General features: G+C 41.2%; 2 protein-coding genes across 2 annotated transcripts in view; one reads left to right on the forward strand and one right to left on the reverse strand.

The window, feature by feature from the left end:
* LOC115145083 (SUN domain-containing ossification factor-like) overlaps nt 1-4,742 on the reverse strand; it is a 66,890-nt gene extending 62,148 nt beyond the window's left edge. The window contains 1 exon segment of the mRNA XM_029686329.2: nt 4,396-4,742. Coding sequence (XP_029542189.2) covers nt 4,396-4,439 — 44 coding nt within the window. The 5' untranslated portion in view covers nt 4,440-4,742.
* Nucleotides 4,743-6,201: 1,459 nt separating this feature from the next.
* On the forward strand, nt 6,202-19,837 carry tmed5 (transmembrane p24 trafficking protein 5). The gene is made up of 4 exons (XM_029686333.2): nt 6,202-6,531; nt 15,671-15,768; nt 15,870-16,053; nt 17,180-19,837. The coding sequence occupies exons 1-4, from the start codon at nt 6,355-6,357 to the stop codon at nt 17,396-17,398; spliced, it is 678 nt and encodes a 225-aa protein (XP_029542193.1). The 5' UTR covers nt 6,202-6,354; the 3' UTR covers nt 17,399-19,837.
* Nucleotides 19,838-19,842: the final 5 nt, after the last annotated feature.

A 19,842-nucleotide genomic window follows, 5' to 3' on the forward strand; every position in this document is an offset into this window, starting at 1 on the left:
GCTGCTACAATTCAAATCAGTTCTACTATTAAAGAGTATTATAAATTCAGTTTGGATATTTTAGACCTAGTCGCATTTTAGGCCTATTTATTTTGTTTGCAACTATAGTTGAAGTGTTTTCTATTTACCTTTTTAGGTTTTATACATTCATATTTTGTTACATGCTTAATTGAAAATTTGCACAAAGATTCTAAGATTCTAATAAATAATCAAATAGGAGTAAGAACCTTTAATTTGTTGAGTATAATTCAAAATGTAATAAGAAAACGTGCTATATCGGTATATGTATCGTTATCGGGTTATGAAATGACCTATAATCGGATATGAGATTTTGGTCATATCGCCCAGCCCTACTTCCACGTCTGTTTCTTATAGCCTAACCTCGCGGGGGGGGAAAGCCTTTAACTCCATAATCAAACATACAGATCGACCTAGTCCATCTGTATGTACAGTTCAAAAGCATGTTTGAGAACAATAAAGACATTTATTTAACTACATGCAATCAAGCTCACAGCACTAGATCTTAAAATCAACTATGTTTACTGATAGGAGGCATATTGCAGTCACATATGGCAGCTTGCCTAAAGAGCCCATATTTACCATATAAAATCATTAACACCATTCTATAGGGTCTGTAAACCATTAACCACTAGACAATTAAAAAGTCCACAGTATAGATTCTCAGAAGACATACATTAAACACAACCTTTATCAGTGATCAGGACAGAGCAAGAGTACAATAGAGACTGACTTGGTCTTTTTGATTAGCAGTTTGGTGAGGGAAAAGAGCAGTGCTGTGGTTTCTACTTTGACACATCTATTTAAAAAAAAAAGTAGTGGTCCTGGCAACATAAGACAAAGCTTGGTTGAGAGAGAAGGAACTACTAGCCAAGGTCAAGTGAAAAGACTTAGTAGGCTACTCTAGTCGTTGGCTTGTACGTTACTGTAGTGTAGCTAGACTATTTAAAGTACACTTCTTATGCTGCGTAGGTGTCTGACGCTAGAATGCTGTCATGCTACTGGCCATACTTGTCACCAGCCCTGGGTATTGTTTCCTGCGTCAGTGGCTCTCGTGGCTTAATCAATGCACGACCTGTGATAATCCACCACCTGTCACTGTTAGCTTACGCATCCATGCAGCAGGACTTTAAGCAGAAAAGACAATCAGCTGGATAAAAAGTTGACCAGCTAGTTAACTGTTTAATATACTTTTATCTAGCTGGCTAGCAGGTTTTACAGCTATAATTGCTGCATCAATAGCCCTCATGAAAAATATTATATTCTTGTCCACCCTCTAATACAGCTAGGTACAGTGCCTTCAGAAATTATTCACACCCCTTGACTTTTTGAAAGTGTTGTGTTACAGCCTGAATTTAAAATGGATTCAATTGAGATATTTTGTCACTGGCCTACACCATAATGTCAAAGTGGAATTATGTTCATTTAAAAAATATTTAAAAATTAATATAAAAATTACAAAATTAATTACAAAAATGAAAAGCTGATATGTCTTCAGTCAACACATATTCAACCACTTTGTTATGGCAAGTCTAAATAAGTTCAGGAGTAAACACTTGTAATTAATAACTTTACCATGCTCAAAGGGATATTCAATGTCTACTTATCTACCAATAAGTGACCTCTTTGCGAGGCATTGGAAAGCCTCCTTGGTCTTTGTGGTTGAATCCGTGTTTGAAATGTACTGCTTGTATGAGGCACCTTACAGATAATTGTGTGTGGGATACAGAGATGAGGTAGTCATTCAAAAATCATGTTAAACACTATTATTGCACACAGCGTGAGTCCATGCAATTTATGTCATTTTTTACTCCTGGACCAACTTATTTAGGCTTGCCATAACTAAAGGGTTTGAATACCCCATTCCAAATCATCATCTCATCTCTATTGGGCTACTACTTATGCGGTGCGGTATCTTTAGAGCAGTGTCTTCCAAACTAGGGGTTGCGACCCCAAGTGCGGTCGCCAATTTGAAAATGGGGTTGCGAGAGAAACGGGGAAAAAAAATACAACTGTGGTCGTCAGTAACCTCCGGTAGACACTAGATGTGGTTGTAATAAACAGAACAGGTCATTTTCTTCCTACAAATGTGGCTCTGTTTTGGATGGTGTAAGCTACAAAATATTACAACCCCATCGTTGAAAGATAGGACTCTCAGGAACACGCAGGTGTGATCTGTTTCCCTCTACAATGCACACAAGCACCATCATTAGTAATCACGTTTCCATCCAGTTTTTATGCGAGTAATGTACTACCATATAACAAAAAAAAACATGACAGCTGTGATGGAAACAGGACGTTTCGTTACAATTGTATATATGCCGACAGATCATGTTCGTTCAACATGGTGGGAAATTTGTGTCTGTAAAATGAATTATGCGAGAAACGGTGGTGGAAAAGCCATCACATCGAAGTAAACTTGTAGTCAGGCGTGATATGTTGTGTGGTCCTCGCACTACGACTCGGGAAGCATGCAGTTTATTAGGCTACTGATGAAATAATTTGATGAAATAATTTGATGAACTTCACAGGGTGGTGAAAGTGCACGGTGATCTTGATGCTCCTTTCCATAAAGAGAGGGTCTAATTCTGGTGACATGATGATCAATGCTTTACTACTGTTTGACAAATAAAAATATTATTACCCATAATAATCTTATAATGTAGACTAGCTTACCCGCAACGTATCTGCGAGCTGTTGGCTAGAGCACAAGTGCCAAGATCAGAGTATGCACATTTGCTATTTATCGCAACAGTTTCTGACAAAACTATCGGTAGAGTTGGAAATGCCACGGAAACACATTGAATTTCAAAAAAGTACATTGTGTGCAATACGTCGTCACGCACTGATTTTTTTTATCAGCAACAAGTCTGTTTAGTGGAAACACATCACTGGTGGGAAAATGCATATATTTCTTTATGCGGATTTTAGAATACTTAGCATGAACATCTGTCACCAATTGAATGGAAACCTTGCTAGTGATGAAGTTTGTTTCTACACAGAAGACCATACAAAACTATCACCTGAAGATCATCTGAACACCCAATACTTTTCTGATTTCAGCCACTTCAAACCAGACTATTTTTCATTTTTTAAACAACTAATTGACAGAGGTCGGTTCAATTATTTGAATTCTATGTTGTTCAGTTTTTTTCTGTGAGCTGCGCGATGTAGTAGGGAGTTGTAGTTTCCAATAGGCAAATATTCACCAGTTTAGCTCATAAAACGAGGTAATTAACTAAAATGACCATAATCCATTGCGCATATACTTGTCCTGCGCCATGGGGGAGACAAGACTGCATGATCATGAGGGCATATAGAGAGCAGCTGTTGCTTCAGGAGTTATCTCTACCTGAAAATACACGACAAAAGTGATTGACTCCGCAGTATGCCTTAATTTACTTTGAAGAACTACAAAATAGTGATGACTTAGATTTACGTTTTTTTTTAAAGTCATCAAATAAAACAAATGTAAAATACACAACACAAATATTTGATTTACAGTGAATAAATGATGGTTAATAATTAGTAATGGCAAGTCACTACCATCATGGGACATTTATTAATCGTTTTATTCTGTGTTGCTATAGCATTCAACCAAAATAATCGGAACCAAAATCCAAAACGCTATTTCAATAATCGAACCTAAACCGAACTGAAACCCTCCCCACTAATCGCTCAGCAATATGAAAAAAAAATTCAAAAGTACTGTCAGCCTGATTTGTAAAACTATCATAGACACAAATTAAAAAGTAAACATTGGCCGTTGATTACATCACCTTTTTTTACATGGTGGGGTTGCAAACATTTTTGTTATATCAAAATGGGGAAGTGGGCCAACAAAGTTTGGGAAGGCCTGCTCTAGCTGAACTGCGCAATTTGTGCATTACGCTCACAAAAAGAAAACGAAATAGAATTCAAATAATTTAACCGACGTTGGTCATTTTGCTAACGTTAGTTGTTTAAAAACTGACATTTCGGTTAATGGTTTTAGCACCCTGGGACATGGTAGAAATGCCTACATCCACTCAAATTCCCTTTAAGATCCATATCTTTTGTGTTTTATGGTGAAATGACGCCTACATTTATATTTAAAGCCCTTTGGAATACACATCTTACACTGAATAATATTTGCTCGGGGCATACAAGGCACCGTCGTATACTAGGAATGACCCAGCTAGTCTGGGCTGGCTAACTTCATTTTTTACATATGGGAGGATGGAAGAATCGATTTCATCTCACACCACGAACAGACATGCTCAGAATATCCGCTTTCCAATGCTGCTTTCGAGTAAGGTGTCATTTATTCGGCGTAAACATGACAATATCAAGCTAACTTTTCCAGCACACAATGAAAAGAATGAAGATAGGTCTTACCACCAGAGGATGAGGCACGCCAACAAAACGCGCAACCGCTTCATTATCTTCCCGCTGGGACCAACATCCTCGCTCTTTTAGGATTGTACGAACCTCTCGTGGCTATACAGTAAACACGAATATGAACTATTATCAAACTGTAATGTTTGTTGCTTATAAAATATAATAAATATTTAGGGGGAGGGTGACACTTTCCTAAAACTACACTCGATGTAGCTAGCCAGTTGATTTTTCATTCAGTCAACCCTTCGCCGACTCTTTTCTGCGCTAGTTGGCTTCTGTTGCTGTGCTACTCGCCTTCGCTAAGCACTACTGTGGTTCTCCCCTCCACTCGGCCAATAGCGCCAGGCAGCGACAGAGAAGTAGTGACGTGCTAAGGCACGGTTCCGCCCATTTCCTCTGCTTGAGCGGAGCTGGAACGCGTCTCCTCCATAAGAAAATAAATTATAAAACCCTGAAATATTTACATTTGATTGTGCAACTTTTGGATTACATAGTTTTGCAATAGGATGAGTAATGAATGGTGGTTTGCATTACATCGCAGAGTAACTTCCAAAGACTAAGGGCAACATATATGGGATGGCATAGCCTACACAAGAAAATGCCTAGTAGCTAGTTGAGTTGACATTTTTCATGTCATGACATGACCCTACATATTTAATAGTTTCCTTATTTTTAGCAAGCCTGGTGTGCAGTTCACTATTACAATTTTAAAACCAAGAGATCCTTGATCAGATTGCAGTCTTCTTCTCTCATCATCATCATCAATTGAAAAATACCTACACCCATGTCTATTTGACATTGATATTGCTGTTCAACAAACAAGTGCCTGTATAGTTAAATGACTTTTATCATTCTATGATGTCTTCTCTACGCCCAAAGTTATACAAAATAACATGACTGTTCAATATTCACACATGGGCAGACTTGTACTGTTTTCTATCCGTCCTTGCCATATAATAGTATATCTGTATAGCACAAGGACATATATATATATATATTTTTTTTTTAATGTAACCTTTGTTTAACAAGGAAAGTCAGTTAAGAACAAATTCTTATTTACAATGACGGCCTACTCCAGCCAAACCCAGACGACGCTGGGCCAATTGTGCGCCGCCATATGGGACTCCCAATCACGTCCGGATGTGACACGGCCGGTATATCCAATGTTGATTTCAAGGGGATGCGACTGTACTGATGTTGTAAAGATGATTGCGCTTTTGGAGCAGCGTTGGATGCACAGAGTATCCATTATATTGAACAGATACTCGAATGTCTTTAAAAAATGGAAAGCATTAGGGAAGAGGCAATAACAGGTGGGACCATTATTGCCAATGAGCGGGCAGATACACGTGTGAACAGGCACAACTGTTTCCACTAATCAACATTGTCTATATAATACAAATTCATGAAAACAAGCATTTGCTCTTTTATCTTAATTTAAGGCTAGGCATAAGATTAGCAGTGCAGTTAAAAACTCCTCGCGTGGTGAGAGAAAACAAAAAAAACGTCCCCTGCTGGAGAACATATTTTGTGCCCAGTTATCCCTCTCGCTTCTCCTCTTCCTCTCTGGATGCCGTCAGTTGTTCTTAAACACGCACACACTACATTACCCAACATGCAACAGAGAAAAGCGCCCTTCTGAGAACTGCCTGTAATGAACTTATTTGTTGTTAAAATGGCCCATAATACACTAGAATGTGTTCCAAATATATTTTAGCACCATTAAATACATTACATTGTATCAGATACAATTACATTCCAACTATTTGAGAGAAACTATGTCCATTCTTAAGGCAAGGTCCTCACATTGCGATTGCTATCTCGTACGGTGAGCTGTCCAACAGAACAGATGTGAGGAGAAGTTGACGAGCATTAGCTAGCACTCGTCTCTTTACGGAGTCAAAATCTATAGTTATTTCCCGCTTGTTCCGTGTGTGGTGAAGGCAGCAGGAGACCATGGACGTGGTCCGGGGGTTATTGTGCCTGTTCTCGGTGCTGGTATCTGAGATGTTCATGGTGGCCGCGTTCTCCCAGAGCATGGACAGCGACTTCACATTTACACTCCCTTCCGGACGGAAGGAGTGCTTCTTCCAGACCATGAAGAAGGACGCATCGCTGGAGATAGAATATCAGGTTCGAGGGGTTATTATCGGTTGAAAGTGTGAACCAAAAACGTGTACATGAGCAGATACATTTGCTAGAACTCGCGAGGGCAGCTTTGTAGACGGTCTACTAATAATATCAAATTGTAATCGTCACATGCTTCGTATACAGGTGAAGACTAGAAGTGAAATGCTTAACGTAAACTCGAACATCGCCTTGGTCCGTACAATTGCCCTTATTTTAGCTCCCCAAAAACGTAATATTTCCCGATCAACTGTAATGTCAATACCATTGTAAAGCACAATTCCTCCCCTTTTCAACAGAATCAATTACATGACCTAAACGCTGCCCGTTTCTGAAAATTCAAGCAGGCAATGAGCCCGTCTGGTCTTTTTAAAAATGGCGGGTGGGGAAGCGAAACTAATGCGTGATAGTGAGAAGGAGAGATGTTGTGTGGGAAAATGTATTTTTTTCACTCGATCTGTCCAACTTATCACCTTAGCATCTAAAATGTAAATAAAACACCATAAAGAGTTTATATAATGTGATTACATACCTATTTGAAGGTTTGTGTCGAATTTGAATCAGCTTTTTAGGGTGGTGCTAAAGTGATCTTAAACAGCGGCTTTGAGAATGATGATAGCATGCAATGATGATGAAAAAAAATTCTTGTTTTTAACCTCTAGTGACACCCCATCCCGTGAACAGGACCGTTGTCATCATCTGACACTAATTAGCATAACGCAACAGACATAAATCTTCCTAGAAAATCTTCCTATTCATGAAAATCACAAGTGAAATATTGGAACACAGCTTAGCCTTTTGTTAATCACCCTGTCATCTCAGATGTTCAAAATATGCTTTACAGCCAAAGCTAGACAAGCATTTGTGTAAGTTTATCGATAGCCTAGCATAGCATTATGCCTTGCTAGCAAATTAAATCGGTTACCTTTGATGAACTTCGGATGTTTTCACTCACGAGACTCCCAGGTAGATAGCCAAAGTAAATTTTTTCCCAAAATATTATTTTTGTAGGTGAAATAGCTTCGTTTGTTCTTCACGTTTGGCTGAGAAATCGACCGGAAATTGAGGTCACGACAACGCCGAAAAATATTCCAAATTAGCTCCATAATATCGACAGAAACATGGCAACCATTGTTTAGAATCAATCCTCAAGGTGTTTTTCAAATATCTATTCGATAATATATCCACTGGGACAATTGGTTTCTCAGTAGAAGCGATTGGAATAATGGCTACCTCTGTACTTTATGTGAGATTTTCTCCGGGAGCATCATGTGACCACTTGCGCAATGTAGCCCCCTACGGGTATTCTTCAACATCAATGCGTAAAACTACGTCACAATGCTGTAGACACCTTTGGGGAATACGAAGAAAGCGTAAGCTGGTTCATAGCACATTCACAGCTCAATGGGGACTCATTGGCACGCAGCGCTTTCAAAATATGGGGCACTTCCGGATTGGATTTTTCTCAGGCTTTCCGCCTGCAACATCAGTTCTGTTATACTCGCAGACAATATCTTTACAGTTTTGGAAACGTTAGTGTTTTCTATCCAAAGCTGTCAATTATATGCATATTCTAGCATCTTGTCCTGACAAAATATCCCGTTTAAAACGGGAACGTTTTTTTCCCAAAAATGAAAATACTGCCCCTAGAGTCGCAACAGGTTAAAGGATGATAGAAGTGCTACACCTGGTGGAGAGAGATTGTAACACAGAAATAATTGCTTTATGTGTGCTGTACTTTACGACATGACACGTCAAGATGTAACAGAGGGTCTGTTTTTTTTCAACTTTTCTCCAATACTATAGAGCCATTACCATGTCGATCAACGCTTGAATAGAAACCTAGTTCACACCCCCGATTTTGACATCAACACATTCGCTACAGTCCCATTAGTTTTCTTTGTAGCCTTGTTTGAATGTTGCGGTTGCGCACATTTGTACGGAATGGGGTGAGTTTACGTTACTTACGGGTCCTTCCCAACAATGGGCGGGTATAATTTGTGCAACTTTCCAACAGGAATCTGTTCCAAAAGCTTCGTAAATAACAAGGTTGCCAACAAACATTGCATACAAAGTTGTAGGCAGAATAAGATACCGTGTAGGGATTGGGCGATTTCATTAAGTTTTTCACTCACAACGTTAATTCTGAAAAATGTCTGTCCTCACTCTGGTAACCTTTGGACAAACATTAAGAATAAGCTACGTGGTGAGTTGATGCCTATTCCCCAGCTAGTTAGCTAGGTGAATTGCTACTTTGTATGCATTGTTTGTTGGCAACCTAGTACTTTATGAAGTTTTTGGAACAGATTCCTGTTGGAACGTTCCACAAATTATACCCACTCCTTGGTTATATGTACGAGGTACATATGTACTAGAGGTCGACCAATTAATCGGAATGGCCGATTTCAAGTTTTCATAACAATCGGAAATCGGTATTTTTGGGCACCGATTTCCAATTATTATTATTTTTTAATATACTTTTATTTAACTAGGCAAGTCAGTTAAGAACACATTCTTATTTTCAATGACGGCCTAGGAACGGTGGATTAACTGCCTTGTTCAGGGGCAGAACGACAGATTTTCACCTTGTCAGCTCAGGGGATCCAATCTTGCAATCACGAGGCACTCCACGAGGAGCCTGCCTGTTACGTGAATGCAGTAGAAGCCAAGGTAAATTGCTAGCTAGCATTAAACTTATCTTATAAAAAAATCAATCATAATCACTAGTTATAACTACTAATCCAGTTTAGCAGGCAATATTAACCAGGTGAAATTGTGTCATTTCTCTCGCGTTCATTGCACGCAGAGTCAGGGTATATGCAACCGTTTGGGCTGCCTGGCTCATTGCGAACTAATTTGCCAGAATTTTACGTAATTGGGACATAACATTGAAGGTTGTGCAATGCAACAAGAATATTTAGACTTAGGGATGCCACCCGTTAGATAAAATACCTTACGGTTCCGTATTTCACTGAAATAATAAACGTTTTGTTTTCGAAATGATAGTTTCCGGATTCGACCATATTAATGACCAAAGGCTCGTATTTCTGTGTGTTATTATGTTATAATTAAGTCTGATTTGATAGAGCAGTCTGACTGAGCAGCAGCAGGCTCGTAAGCATTCATTCAAACAGCACTTTTGTGCGTTTTGCCAGCAGCTCTTTGCAAGCACAGCGCTGTTAATGACGTCAAGCCTATCAGCCTGATGGCTGGTGTAACCAATGTGAAATGGCTAGCTAGTTAGCTGGGTGTGCGCTAATACCATTTCAAATGTCACTCGCTTTTAGTTTTGGAGTAGTTATTCCCCTTGCGCTGCAAGGGCCGCGGCTTTTGTGGAACGATGGGTAACGCTGCTTCGAGTGTGGCTGTTGTCGATGTGTTCCTGGTTCGAGCCCAGGTAGGGGCGAGGAGGGGGACGGAAGCTATACTGTTACACTGGAAATACTATAGTGCCTACAAGAACATCCAATAGTCAAAGGTATATGAAATACAAATGGTATAGAGAGAAATAGTCCTGTAAATACTATATTAACTACAACCTAAAACCTCTTACCTTGGAATACTGAAGTCTCATGTTAAAAGGAACCACCAACTTTCATATGTTCTCATGATCTGAGCAAGGAACTTAAACGTTAGCTTTTTTAAATGGCACATATTTTACATGGCACACATTTTTACATGGCACATATTACTTTCTTCTCCAATACTTTTTTTTGCATTATTTAAACCAAATTGAACATGTTCATTATTTATTTGAAGCTAAATTATTTTTATTGATGTATTATATTAAGTTAAAATAAGTGTTCATTCAGTATTGTTGTAATTGTCATTCTTTCTCTAGCACCGCCTGGTATAGAGGTCCTAGTTGGCTAGGAGCTAGGTCCCAGTGATGTACCTGCCATATGCACTACCCTCTGTAGCTCCTTGCGGTCGGATGCCAAGCACTTGCCATACCAAGTGGTATGCATCAAGTTAAGATGTTCTCAATGGTGCAGCTGTATATCTTTGTGGCTCTGAGGGCCCATGCCAAATATTTAAAACTTCCTGAGCCACAGTAGCCATTATGGAATTGCACAGCTGATGCAGCCATTCCAAAATGGCTACGGTGGCTACTGCTAGTTAGCATGAGGACAAAAAAATCAGTTTTCCAGGAAAACTAGCAGTATTTCAAACTTGTTGTATAAGTGTGGCCATAGGTACAATTGAGGAAAGTGGCATATCCAATCGCTGCATTGATGTATGTTTTCTGACCCATATCCCGACTCCAGGGGTCTTAACGTAACCATGATTGCATTCCGACCTCGGTGTAAACAACAAGCATAACGGTAGGGTCGGTATCTTCTGGCAATCATTTTACCAGACCTAGCTATAGGCCTAATGCTCTTTTCGAAGAATAATGACATTACATTATCGGTCCCTGTAACTCCTCTTTCGTTGCCTTAATGGTGCTCTGCTGATGTGTTTACAATGTTTTCAAATTAAGTAGTGGCCCTGAATGACATCAAATAAATTCAAATGTTATGTCACATGCGCTGAATACAACAGGTATTACTGTGAAGTGCTTACTTACAACCCCTTAATTATTTTCATTGTTGGTTAAGAAAATGTTTACTAAATAAACTAAAGTAAAAAATAAATAAAAATGTAAAAGTATCACAATAACAATGAGGCTATATACAGGGGGTACCAGTACAGAGTCAATGTGTGGGGGTACAGGTTAGTTGAGGTAATTTGTTCATATAGGTAGGGGTAAAGTGACTATGCATAGATAATAAATAGGGAGTAGCAGGAGTGTAAAACAAGGGCGGGCAATGCAAATAGTCCGGGTGGCCATTCGATTAATTGTTCAGCAGTCTTATGGCTTTGGGGTAGAAGTGGTTAACGAGCCTTTTAGACCTAGACTTGGCACAACCACTCAGGCCCACCACTTGTTATCAGCAAACTTAATGATGGTGTTTGAGTCGTGCGTGGCCACTCAGTTATGGGTGAACAGGGAGTACAGGAGAGGACTAAGCACGTACCCCTGAGGGGCCCCCGTGTTGAAGATCAGTGTGGCGGATGTGTTGTTACCTACCCTTACCACCTGGGGGCGGCCCGTCAGGAAGTCCAGGATCCAGTTGCAGAGGGAGGTGTTTAGTCCCAGGGTCCTTAGCTGAGTGATGAGCTTTGTGGGCACTGTGGTGTTGAACGCTGAGCTGTAGTCAACGAATAGCATTCTCACATAGGTATTCCTTTTGTCCAGGTGGGAAAGGGTAGTGTGGAGTGCAATAGAGATTGCATCATCTGTGGATCTGTTGGGGAGGTATGCAATTGAAGTGGGTCTAGGGTTTCTGGGATAATGGTGTTTATGTGATCCATGACCAGCCTTTCAAAGCACTTCATGGCTACAGGTGTGAGTCCAACGGGTCGTTAGTCATTTAGGCAGGTTACCTTAGTGTTCTTGGGCTATGGTGGTCTGCTTGAAACATGTTGGTATTACAGACTCGGACAGGAAGAGATTGAAAATGCCAGTGAAGACACTTGCTGGTTGGTCAGCACAAGCTCAGAGTACACGTCCTGGTAATCCATTTGGCCCTGCGGCCTTGTGAATTTTGACCTGTTTAAAGGTCTTACTCACATCGGCTACGGAGAGCGTGATCACACAGTCGTCCGGAACAACTGATGCTCTCATGCATGCTTCAGTGTTGCTTGGCTTGAATCGAGCATAGAAGTAATGTAGTTCATCTGGTAGGCTCATGTCACTGGGCAGCTCGCGGCTGTGCTTCCCTTCTGTAGTCTGTAATAGCTTGCAAGCCCTGCCACATCTGACGAGCGTCGGAGCCAGTGTAGCATGATTCAATCTTAGTCCTGTATTGACACTTTAGCTTTTTGATGGTTTGTCGGAGGGCGTAGCAGGATTTATAAGCTTCTGGGTTAGAGTCCCGCTCCTTGGAAGTGGCAGCTCTACCATTTTGCTCAGTTCGGATGTTGCCTGTAATCCATGGCTTCTGGTTTGGGTATGTACATACAGTCACTGTGGGGATGACATCATCGATGCACTTAGATGAAGCCAGTAACCGATGTGGGGTACTCCTCATGCCATCAAAAGAATCGTGGAACATTTTCCAGTCTGTGCTAGCAAAACAGTCCTGTAGCTTAGCATCTTTGTCATCTGACCACTTTTGCATTGACCGAGTCACTGGTTCTTCCTGCTTTTGTTTTTGCTTGTAAGCAGGATTCAGGAGGATATAATTATGGTCAGATTTGCCTAATGGGGGGGGGCGAAGGAGAGCTTTGTATGCATTCCTGTGTGTGGAGTATAGGTGGTCCAGAGTTATTTTTCCTCTGGTTGCACATTTAACATGCTGTTAGAAATGAGGTAAAACAAATACGTTTCCCTGCATTAAAGTCCCCGGTCCCTAGGAGCGCTGCCTCTGGATGAGCTTTTTCCTGTTTGCTGAATACAGCTCATTGAGTGAGGTTTTAGTCCCAGCATCGGTTTGGGGTAAATAGACAGCTACAAAGAATATAGATAAACTCTCTTGGTAGATAGTGTGGTCTACAGCTTATCATGAGACACTCTACCTCAGGTGAGCAAAACCTTGAGATTTTCTCACTATTAGATTTCTTGCACCAGCTGTTGTTTACAAATATACCGGAGGAGTTATGTAATGATATGTTATTCATATCGTTGTTCAGCCACGACTTGAAACATACGATATTACAGTTTTTAATGTCCCGTTGGTAGGATATATATGATCGTAATTAGTCTATTTTGTTGTCCAATGATTGTACGTTGGCTAATAGGACTGATGTTAAAGGCAGATTACCCACTCGCCGTTGGATCCTTACAAGGCACCCCAACCTACGTCCCTGGTATCTCCATCTTTCTCCTGCAAATGACAGGGATGTGGGCCTTGTCAGTTGTCTGAAGTAAATCCTTTGCATCTGACTCATTAAAGATGATAAAATCTTCTTCCAGTACGAGGATTAGTAAATCACTGTCCGATTACCTAGAAGCTCTTTTCGGTCATAAGAGACGGTGGCATTAACATTATGTATAAAATAAGTTATAAATAACGAGAAAACACACACAATAGCACAATTGATTAGGAGACTGTAAAACGGCAGCCATCTCCTCCGGCGCCATTGTAACACATGGGTGTTTGTCCATGTGGGAAAGGGCACGGTGGAGTGCGACGTAACCTCTTATTTTCTTTGAAATAGGCCTTTACCAAAGTTCTATGTTGAGATATGTTATCTTAACATTAATGACATTGAGGGATTGTCATACCATCACTGTCACCGACATCTAAGTTCCCTATTGTTGTGTCTACCACCACAGACAAGCTATCTCTGTGGCATGCTGGAACCCCACCCCTGCCCTTGGAGTGAAAACAAAATGTTGATAATGTCCTTAGAACTGAGCAGCTCCACAAACTAAGTTCTTCATGGCCTCTGTTGAATGTCTGTGTTTTTGAAATACTAATAACTAGACATTTTGTAATTCAGTTTGGAAACCTTGACATTCTTTGCCCCTAAACAACAGAGCAGACAGAGATGTGGAAATTCTGAAGGGCATTGCCATGGTAAGAGTGATGCTGAGACTGATATGTCACTTAAAAATGTTGATTAAAGTTAAACAAACCACACATTTATATGCACAATGACTAGTTAAAACCTCTTGAGTGTAGGGGGCAGTATTTTGATGTTTGGATTAAAAATGTACCCAAATTAAACTGCCTATTTCTCAGGCTCAGAATCTAGAATATGTATACAATTGTCCGATTAGGATAGAAAACACCAAAGTTTCCAAAACTGTCAAAATATTGTCTATGAGTATAACAGAACTGATAATGCAGGCAAAAACCTGAGGAAAATCAAACCAGGAAGTGGCTTCTATTTTGAAAGCTCCATGTTCCATAGCCTGCCTTCGCTCCATTTAAAGGGATATCAACCAGATTCCTTTTCCTATGGCTTCCCCATGGTGTGAACAGTCTTTAGACATAGTCTCAGGCTTTTATTTTGAAAAATGAGCGAGAAAGATCACATCGCGTCATTGTATGGCTGGGTGCCAGCAGGGTTTTGTATGCGCAACAGCTTGGTACGGACATTTTTTCTCTCTCTCTACTATTGAAAAAGCTACATTCCCGGTTGATATATTATCGATTTATATATTGTAAAAACAACCTGAGGGTTGATTATAAAAAAACGTTTGAACTGTTTCTACGAACATTACAGATACTATTTGGAATTTATCTGCGATGTTGTGACCACTCGAGCCTGTGGATTTCTGAACATAATGCGCCAACCAAATAGAGGTATTTTGGATAAAAAAAATTATCTTTATGGAACAAAAGGAACATTTGTGTAACTGGGAGTCTCGTGAGTGCAAACGTCCGAAGATCAAAGGTAAGCGATTTAATTTATTGCTTTTCTGACTTTCGTGACCAATCTACTTGGCTGCTAGCTGTTTGTAATATTTTGTCTACTGAGAGAGATGTTCTTACATAAACACTTGTTATGCTTTCGCCGAAAAGCTTTATTGAAATCTGACACGCCAGGTGGATTAACAATAAGATAAACTGTGTTTTGCTATATTGCACTTGTGATTTCATGAAAATGTAATATTTTTAGTAATTTAATTTGAATTTGGCGCTCTGCAATTCAGCGGTGGTTGACAAAAATGATCCCGCCAACGGGATGGGTGCATCAAAAAGTTGAACAATTTCCACAGAAAATGCTACAAAAACATATTTACTTGAAGAACAATGCAGATGCAGTTTGGTAACAGAATGACTGTTTGTGCCGTTTGTTCTGTTACCAAACTGCATCTGCACTGTTCCAGTAAATGTGTCTTTGTAAAACGTTAAGTGGAAATTGTTATAACTAGTCCTTGTGCATAGATAGATAAGGTTTAACTCTGGACATTTTTAAAAGTGAAAAATCTGAGTCTCCACATCACTCTGTTACTGTGGAATTTCCCTGAACTAATGATGAAACTGTAGAGAAACCGACACCAGGAAGGAACTAGTTTCTTTACTCATGTCTTGTATGGACTTCACACATTGTGAAGCCATCTGCTTATTCTGAAACCTTTCAGCAGCAGCTCTCTGACATGTCTCTCCTCTCACCCATCTTACTTGTCTCATCTGTGTGTCCTCAGGTGTTGGACGGAGCAGGTCTGGACGTTGACTTCAGCCTGTCCTCTCCCACTGGACACGTTCTGTACAGCGACCACCGCAAGTCAGACGGAGTACACACGTAAGAGACACGGACACCACCACGCAAGTGTGTAATACACACTCACATGGAGGACACACACGCTCTCTCTCTCACACTCTCCCGGTGTGTGTCTCCTTTAGTGTAGAGACGGAGGACGGAGACTACATGTTTTGTTTTGACAACTCGTTCTCGGCAGTATCGGAAAAGATCATTTTCTTCGAGCTGATCATGGACAACATGGAACAGGAAGGGGAGGAGCCAGAGGACTGGAAGGAGTACATCCATGGGACTGACATGTTGGACATGAAGCTGGAGGACATCATGGTGAGGGGCCGCACTTATACTACACCAAGGCACCTATGGGCTATATACCCTATGGGCCTTGATCAACAGTAGGTCACTATATAGTGGATCGGGCGCCATTTCGGACACTCCCCTAGAAGACATGGTTAGGAAGCATGCATTGCTTTGATATGCAACAGGACACGTGTCAGACTTCTGTGTGATTTCTTTCACAGAATTCACGCGTCTTTCGTTTTTTGAATGTTATACTGGATAATCAAAAAAGAATCCCTGTGTAAATTAGATTAGTAATGGTAGAGTGGTGTATTGTTGGGCTGGGACGTTGGTAATCGTGGCAAGGAAACAAAGCACCAAGCAGATTTAATTTATTTTGAAACACAGCCCTAATGTTGGAAACAAACATGTTGTCATCCAGAGTCACATTTATTCATTTTCCAAGCTATAGCACACTATTTTACATACAGCAGGTTTTTAAAGGACCAAAGAGTTTAGTCTTCTTCAGGTTTTCATTTTTGCTGATACTGGTATTGTCCCGGTCCTAGTGTATTTTGTGTGAAAAGGCAGGCAGAAGCCGTCTCGCCTGAGGCCTGCCGTCTGTTGACATTGGTGTTTTGTCTGTCCTTTTCTGAAGTAGAGATTGCTGGCATTACAACATGTCAGCGCACAGAGCACACAACCACACAGGTGGTGTCACTTTGACACAGCACACACACTGCCAATACAACGGCACAAGGTCAGAGAGACTGAGCACCACAGGCATCAATGTCACAACAATAACCACACAATCACCTGAAAGCAGAATGGATTTATCTTTATACCAGACCCCATCCCGTGTATCAGGACACAGGCGTCAGTTGGTCAGGGACAGGAAGTGTAAAGTACAGCTGTGGAGGAAGTCGTGTTTGTCCTTTGAGGACTCACCAACATGGCGGGTTTGTTAACATGCACCCACCCCTTCCCCCATCCTGTTAGCTTGTCTCCAGGGACCTCCCCAGTAGGGAATATTACTGTGTCAGTCAGCATACATCATCTCTATGCTCCTGAAGTCTGGCCTACTCTGTATTGTTGGATTCTAGTTCCAAGATGCTTGTATGACTATCAGAATAACCCAAACCATTACCAACCTCTTTTTCCCTCTGCTCTCCAGGACACCATCAACAGTGTTAAAGCCCGGCTGGGGAAGAGCCTTCAGATACAGACGCTGCTCAAAGCCTTCGAGGCCCGCGACCGCAACATACAAGAGTCCAACTACAACCGGGTCAACATGTGGTCCATGACCAACATGCTGGTGATGGTGCTGGTGACAGGGGTGCAGGTCTACCTCATCCGCTCGCTGTTCGACGACAAGAGACACACACGCACGTAACAACCCGCCCACTGGGAGGGGTCGGGGAGGGACCGGCAGCTCTGTCTTGATCAGCCAGCCAATAGGGAGTGGGGACTGGTGGTGAAGATGCAACTGTAACTCATTGGTTTTTATGTACAACATGCACTCACATACATCACACATCCTTAGACACAAATGACCTACCCATCCAGTCTCTTCATCTGCTCTGTCTAGCTGCTGAGGGACATTATTCGTATCTGCTCTGTCTAGCTGCCGGGGGACATTATTCGTATCTGCTCTGTCTAGCTGCCGAGGGACATTATTCGTATCTGCTCTGTCTAGCTGCCGAGGGACAGTATTCGTATCTGCTCTGTCTAGCTGCCGAGGGACAGTATTCGTATCTGCTCTGTCTAGCTGCCGAGGGACAGTATTCGTATCTGCTCTGTCTAGCTGCCGAGGGACAGTATTCGTATCTGCTCTGTCTAGCTGCCGAGGGACATTATTCGTATCTGCTCTTGTCTATCTAAAAATCAGTGGAGGGTGAGACACCAGCCAGACCTTCAGAGTCATTGGCTTTTAAAAGCGAGCAAGTGTTACCCATTGATATGGTAATGTTACCTCTCAACTTTGTCTTCCAGACACAGGTGAGACTGCCCTGTCCGTGTCACATCTTTCAATGTCTCCCAGTATATGATCTGTAAGTCATGTTGCCAAGCCTTTTACTGGAGTAGGTTGTTGATATACCTGTAGAGATTTTGATTTAGCAGTCTGCCATACTACCAAAACTTTTGCCTTCCAAACCGTGGCTGGAGTGGACAGCATGTGCACGCACACACTTTCACACTCTTTCAGATACACTCACACAATCTCTTACCCACACACTAACACATTTCTTCATAGAAACATCTGTTGCCTGACAGTGCCAGCCCTCCTTTCTGTGGCTGTCCTTTTGACTGCTTGGTGAGTAGAGTAGAGTAGGGGAAAGGGAATAGTTTATTCCGTAACCCTCTAAATCACTGCTGTACTCTTCCACTCCCTCCTCCTCCTGACTTCCACCTATAACTCATGTCCTGATGGTCTAATGTCAGACTTGGTGCCGACAGGCGAGTCTGGTTTCAGTCCTACAGACTGATGAGATGTGGAGTCCGCTCTGCCCCTCTCTTTTTCTCTAGTGACCACATTCTATTTCTAACAACCACACCCTGCACCTCATTGGGGCATGGAAGGTTTCTTGGAGAAGGGTTGCTTGGGACTGAATGAGGTAGGGAGTGGTTGGGAGATCCACTAATTGACTTATTTGGCTTTATTTTGTAGGTTGTCCAATAGTGTACATGACAGAGCTACAAATGTACACACTTGTGGTTGATACACTGATATGTGCCAAGATTTTGGAGCAGCCAAACAAGTTGTCTGAATGCTCTCTAAATGCTCCCTATTACAGAAATGTTCCTATAAATATTCACTGTGCTGCTGTGTTGAGTAACACCACACCGCCATCTTGTGGCTGGACAGTGAACTGCTCACAATCTCACCTATAGGACTGGCTTTAAAAAAATATATATATATATTTTTTTTTTTAAATTGAACCTTTATTTTTCTAGGCAAGTCAGTTAAGAACATTCTTATTTCCAATGACTGCCTACTCCGGCCAAATCCAGACAATGCTGGGCCAATTGTGTACCACCCTATGGGACTCCCAATCACGTCCGGATGTGATACAGCCTGGATTCAAACCAGGTACTATAGTGAAGTCTCTTACACTGAGATGCAGTGCCTTAGACCGCTGCGCCACTCGGGAGCCCAGCTTTCAACCTATCCCTGCTTTGAAATATGAAATATTACAGTGATGCAGTATCCACTCTGACATTGAAAGAATAACAACATAAAATGATGTGATGTTTGAGGGGTCTTGCAATGTGCTATTATGAGCTCCCTCTCATTTACAGCTACTCAAACCATTGGGCGAGTTAGTTTTGCATAGCATGGTGCCCCGGAGGGGCAGAGTTTACGCATTTTAGACCATTTCATTAGTCCACCTACACCGAGTCATGCCAAATTAACTTGCCCATTGTAATGGTTGTATTGCCACTGCCTCTCTCTGCCCACCATGGTCTGTCATTAGTATTTTAGCTGATGCTCAAACAAGCATCACATTGGGTGATTTTAATAAGTGAAATTAAGTGTTTAAAATCCACAGAATTTCACTATTCTGTTCCAACCTTTTGTTCCTTTCTGAACAAGACAATATTATATTTTGAAGAACAGACTCAACTCTTACCCTACAGACAAGTTGTTTAGGATAAAGTGTTATTTTACTATTCTGATGGAACAAGGAGGAGAAAATATTCTGGGATATTTATCAGAATAATGTTCTGTAGATGTAAATGAAACAATCCTACTTTTCTGAACATGTCACGTTGTTTCCTTTGACTTCAAATGGTTGGTAGGTTGGTGAGAAATAAACTTTATACAGATCCAGCACT

This window comes from Oncorhynchus nerka, linkage group LG17 (assembly GCF_034236695.1).
Source record: "Oncorhynchus nerka isolate Pitt River linkage group LG17, Oner_Uvic_2.0, whole genome shotgun sequence".
Taxonomy (NCBI): Eukaryota; Metazoa; Chordata; class Actinopteri; order Salmoniformes; family Salmonidae; genus Oncorhynchus; species Oncorhynchus nerka.

Excerpts from the sequence above, each read along its gene's own strand:
- tmed5 (XM_029686333.2), top strand. The coding sequence starts at position 6,355 with ATGGACGTGGTCCGGGGGTTATTGTGCCTGTTCTCGGTGCTGGTATCT. Across the intron at positions 15,769-15,869 it reads AAGTCAGACGGAGTACACAC|TGTAGAGACGGAGGACGGAG; the intron begins GTAAGAGACACG and ends TGTCTCCTTTAG. Across the intron at positions 16,054-17,179 it reads TGAAGCTGGAGGACATCATG|GACACCATCAACAGTGTTAA; the intron begins GTGAGGGGCCGC and ends TCTGCTCTCCAG.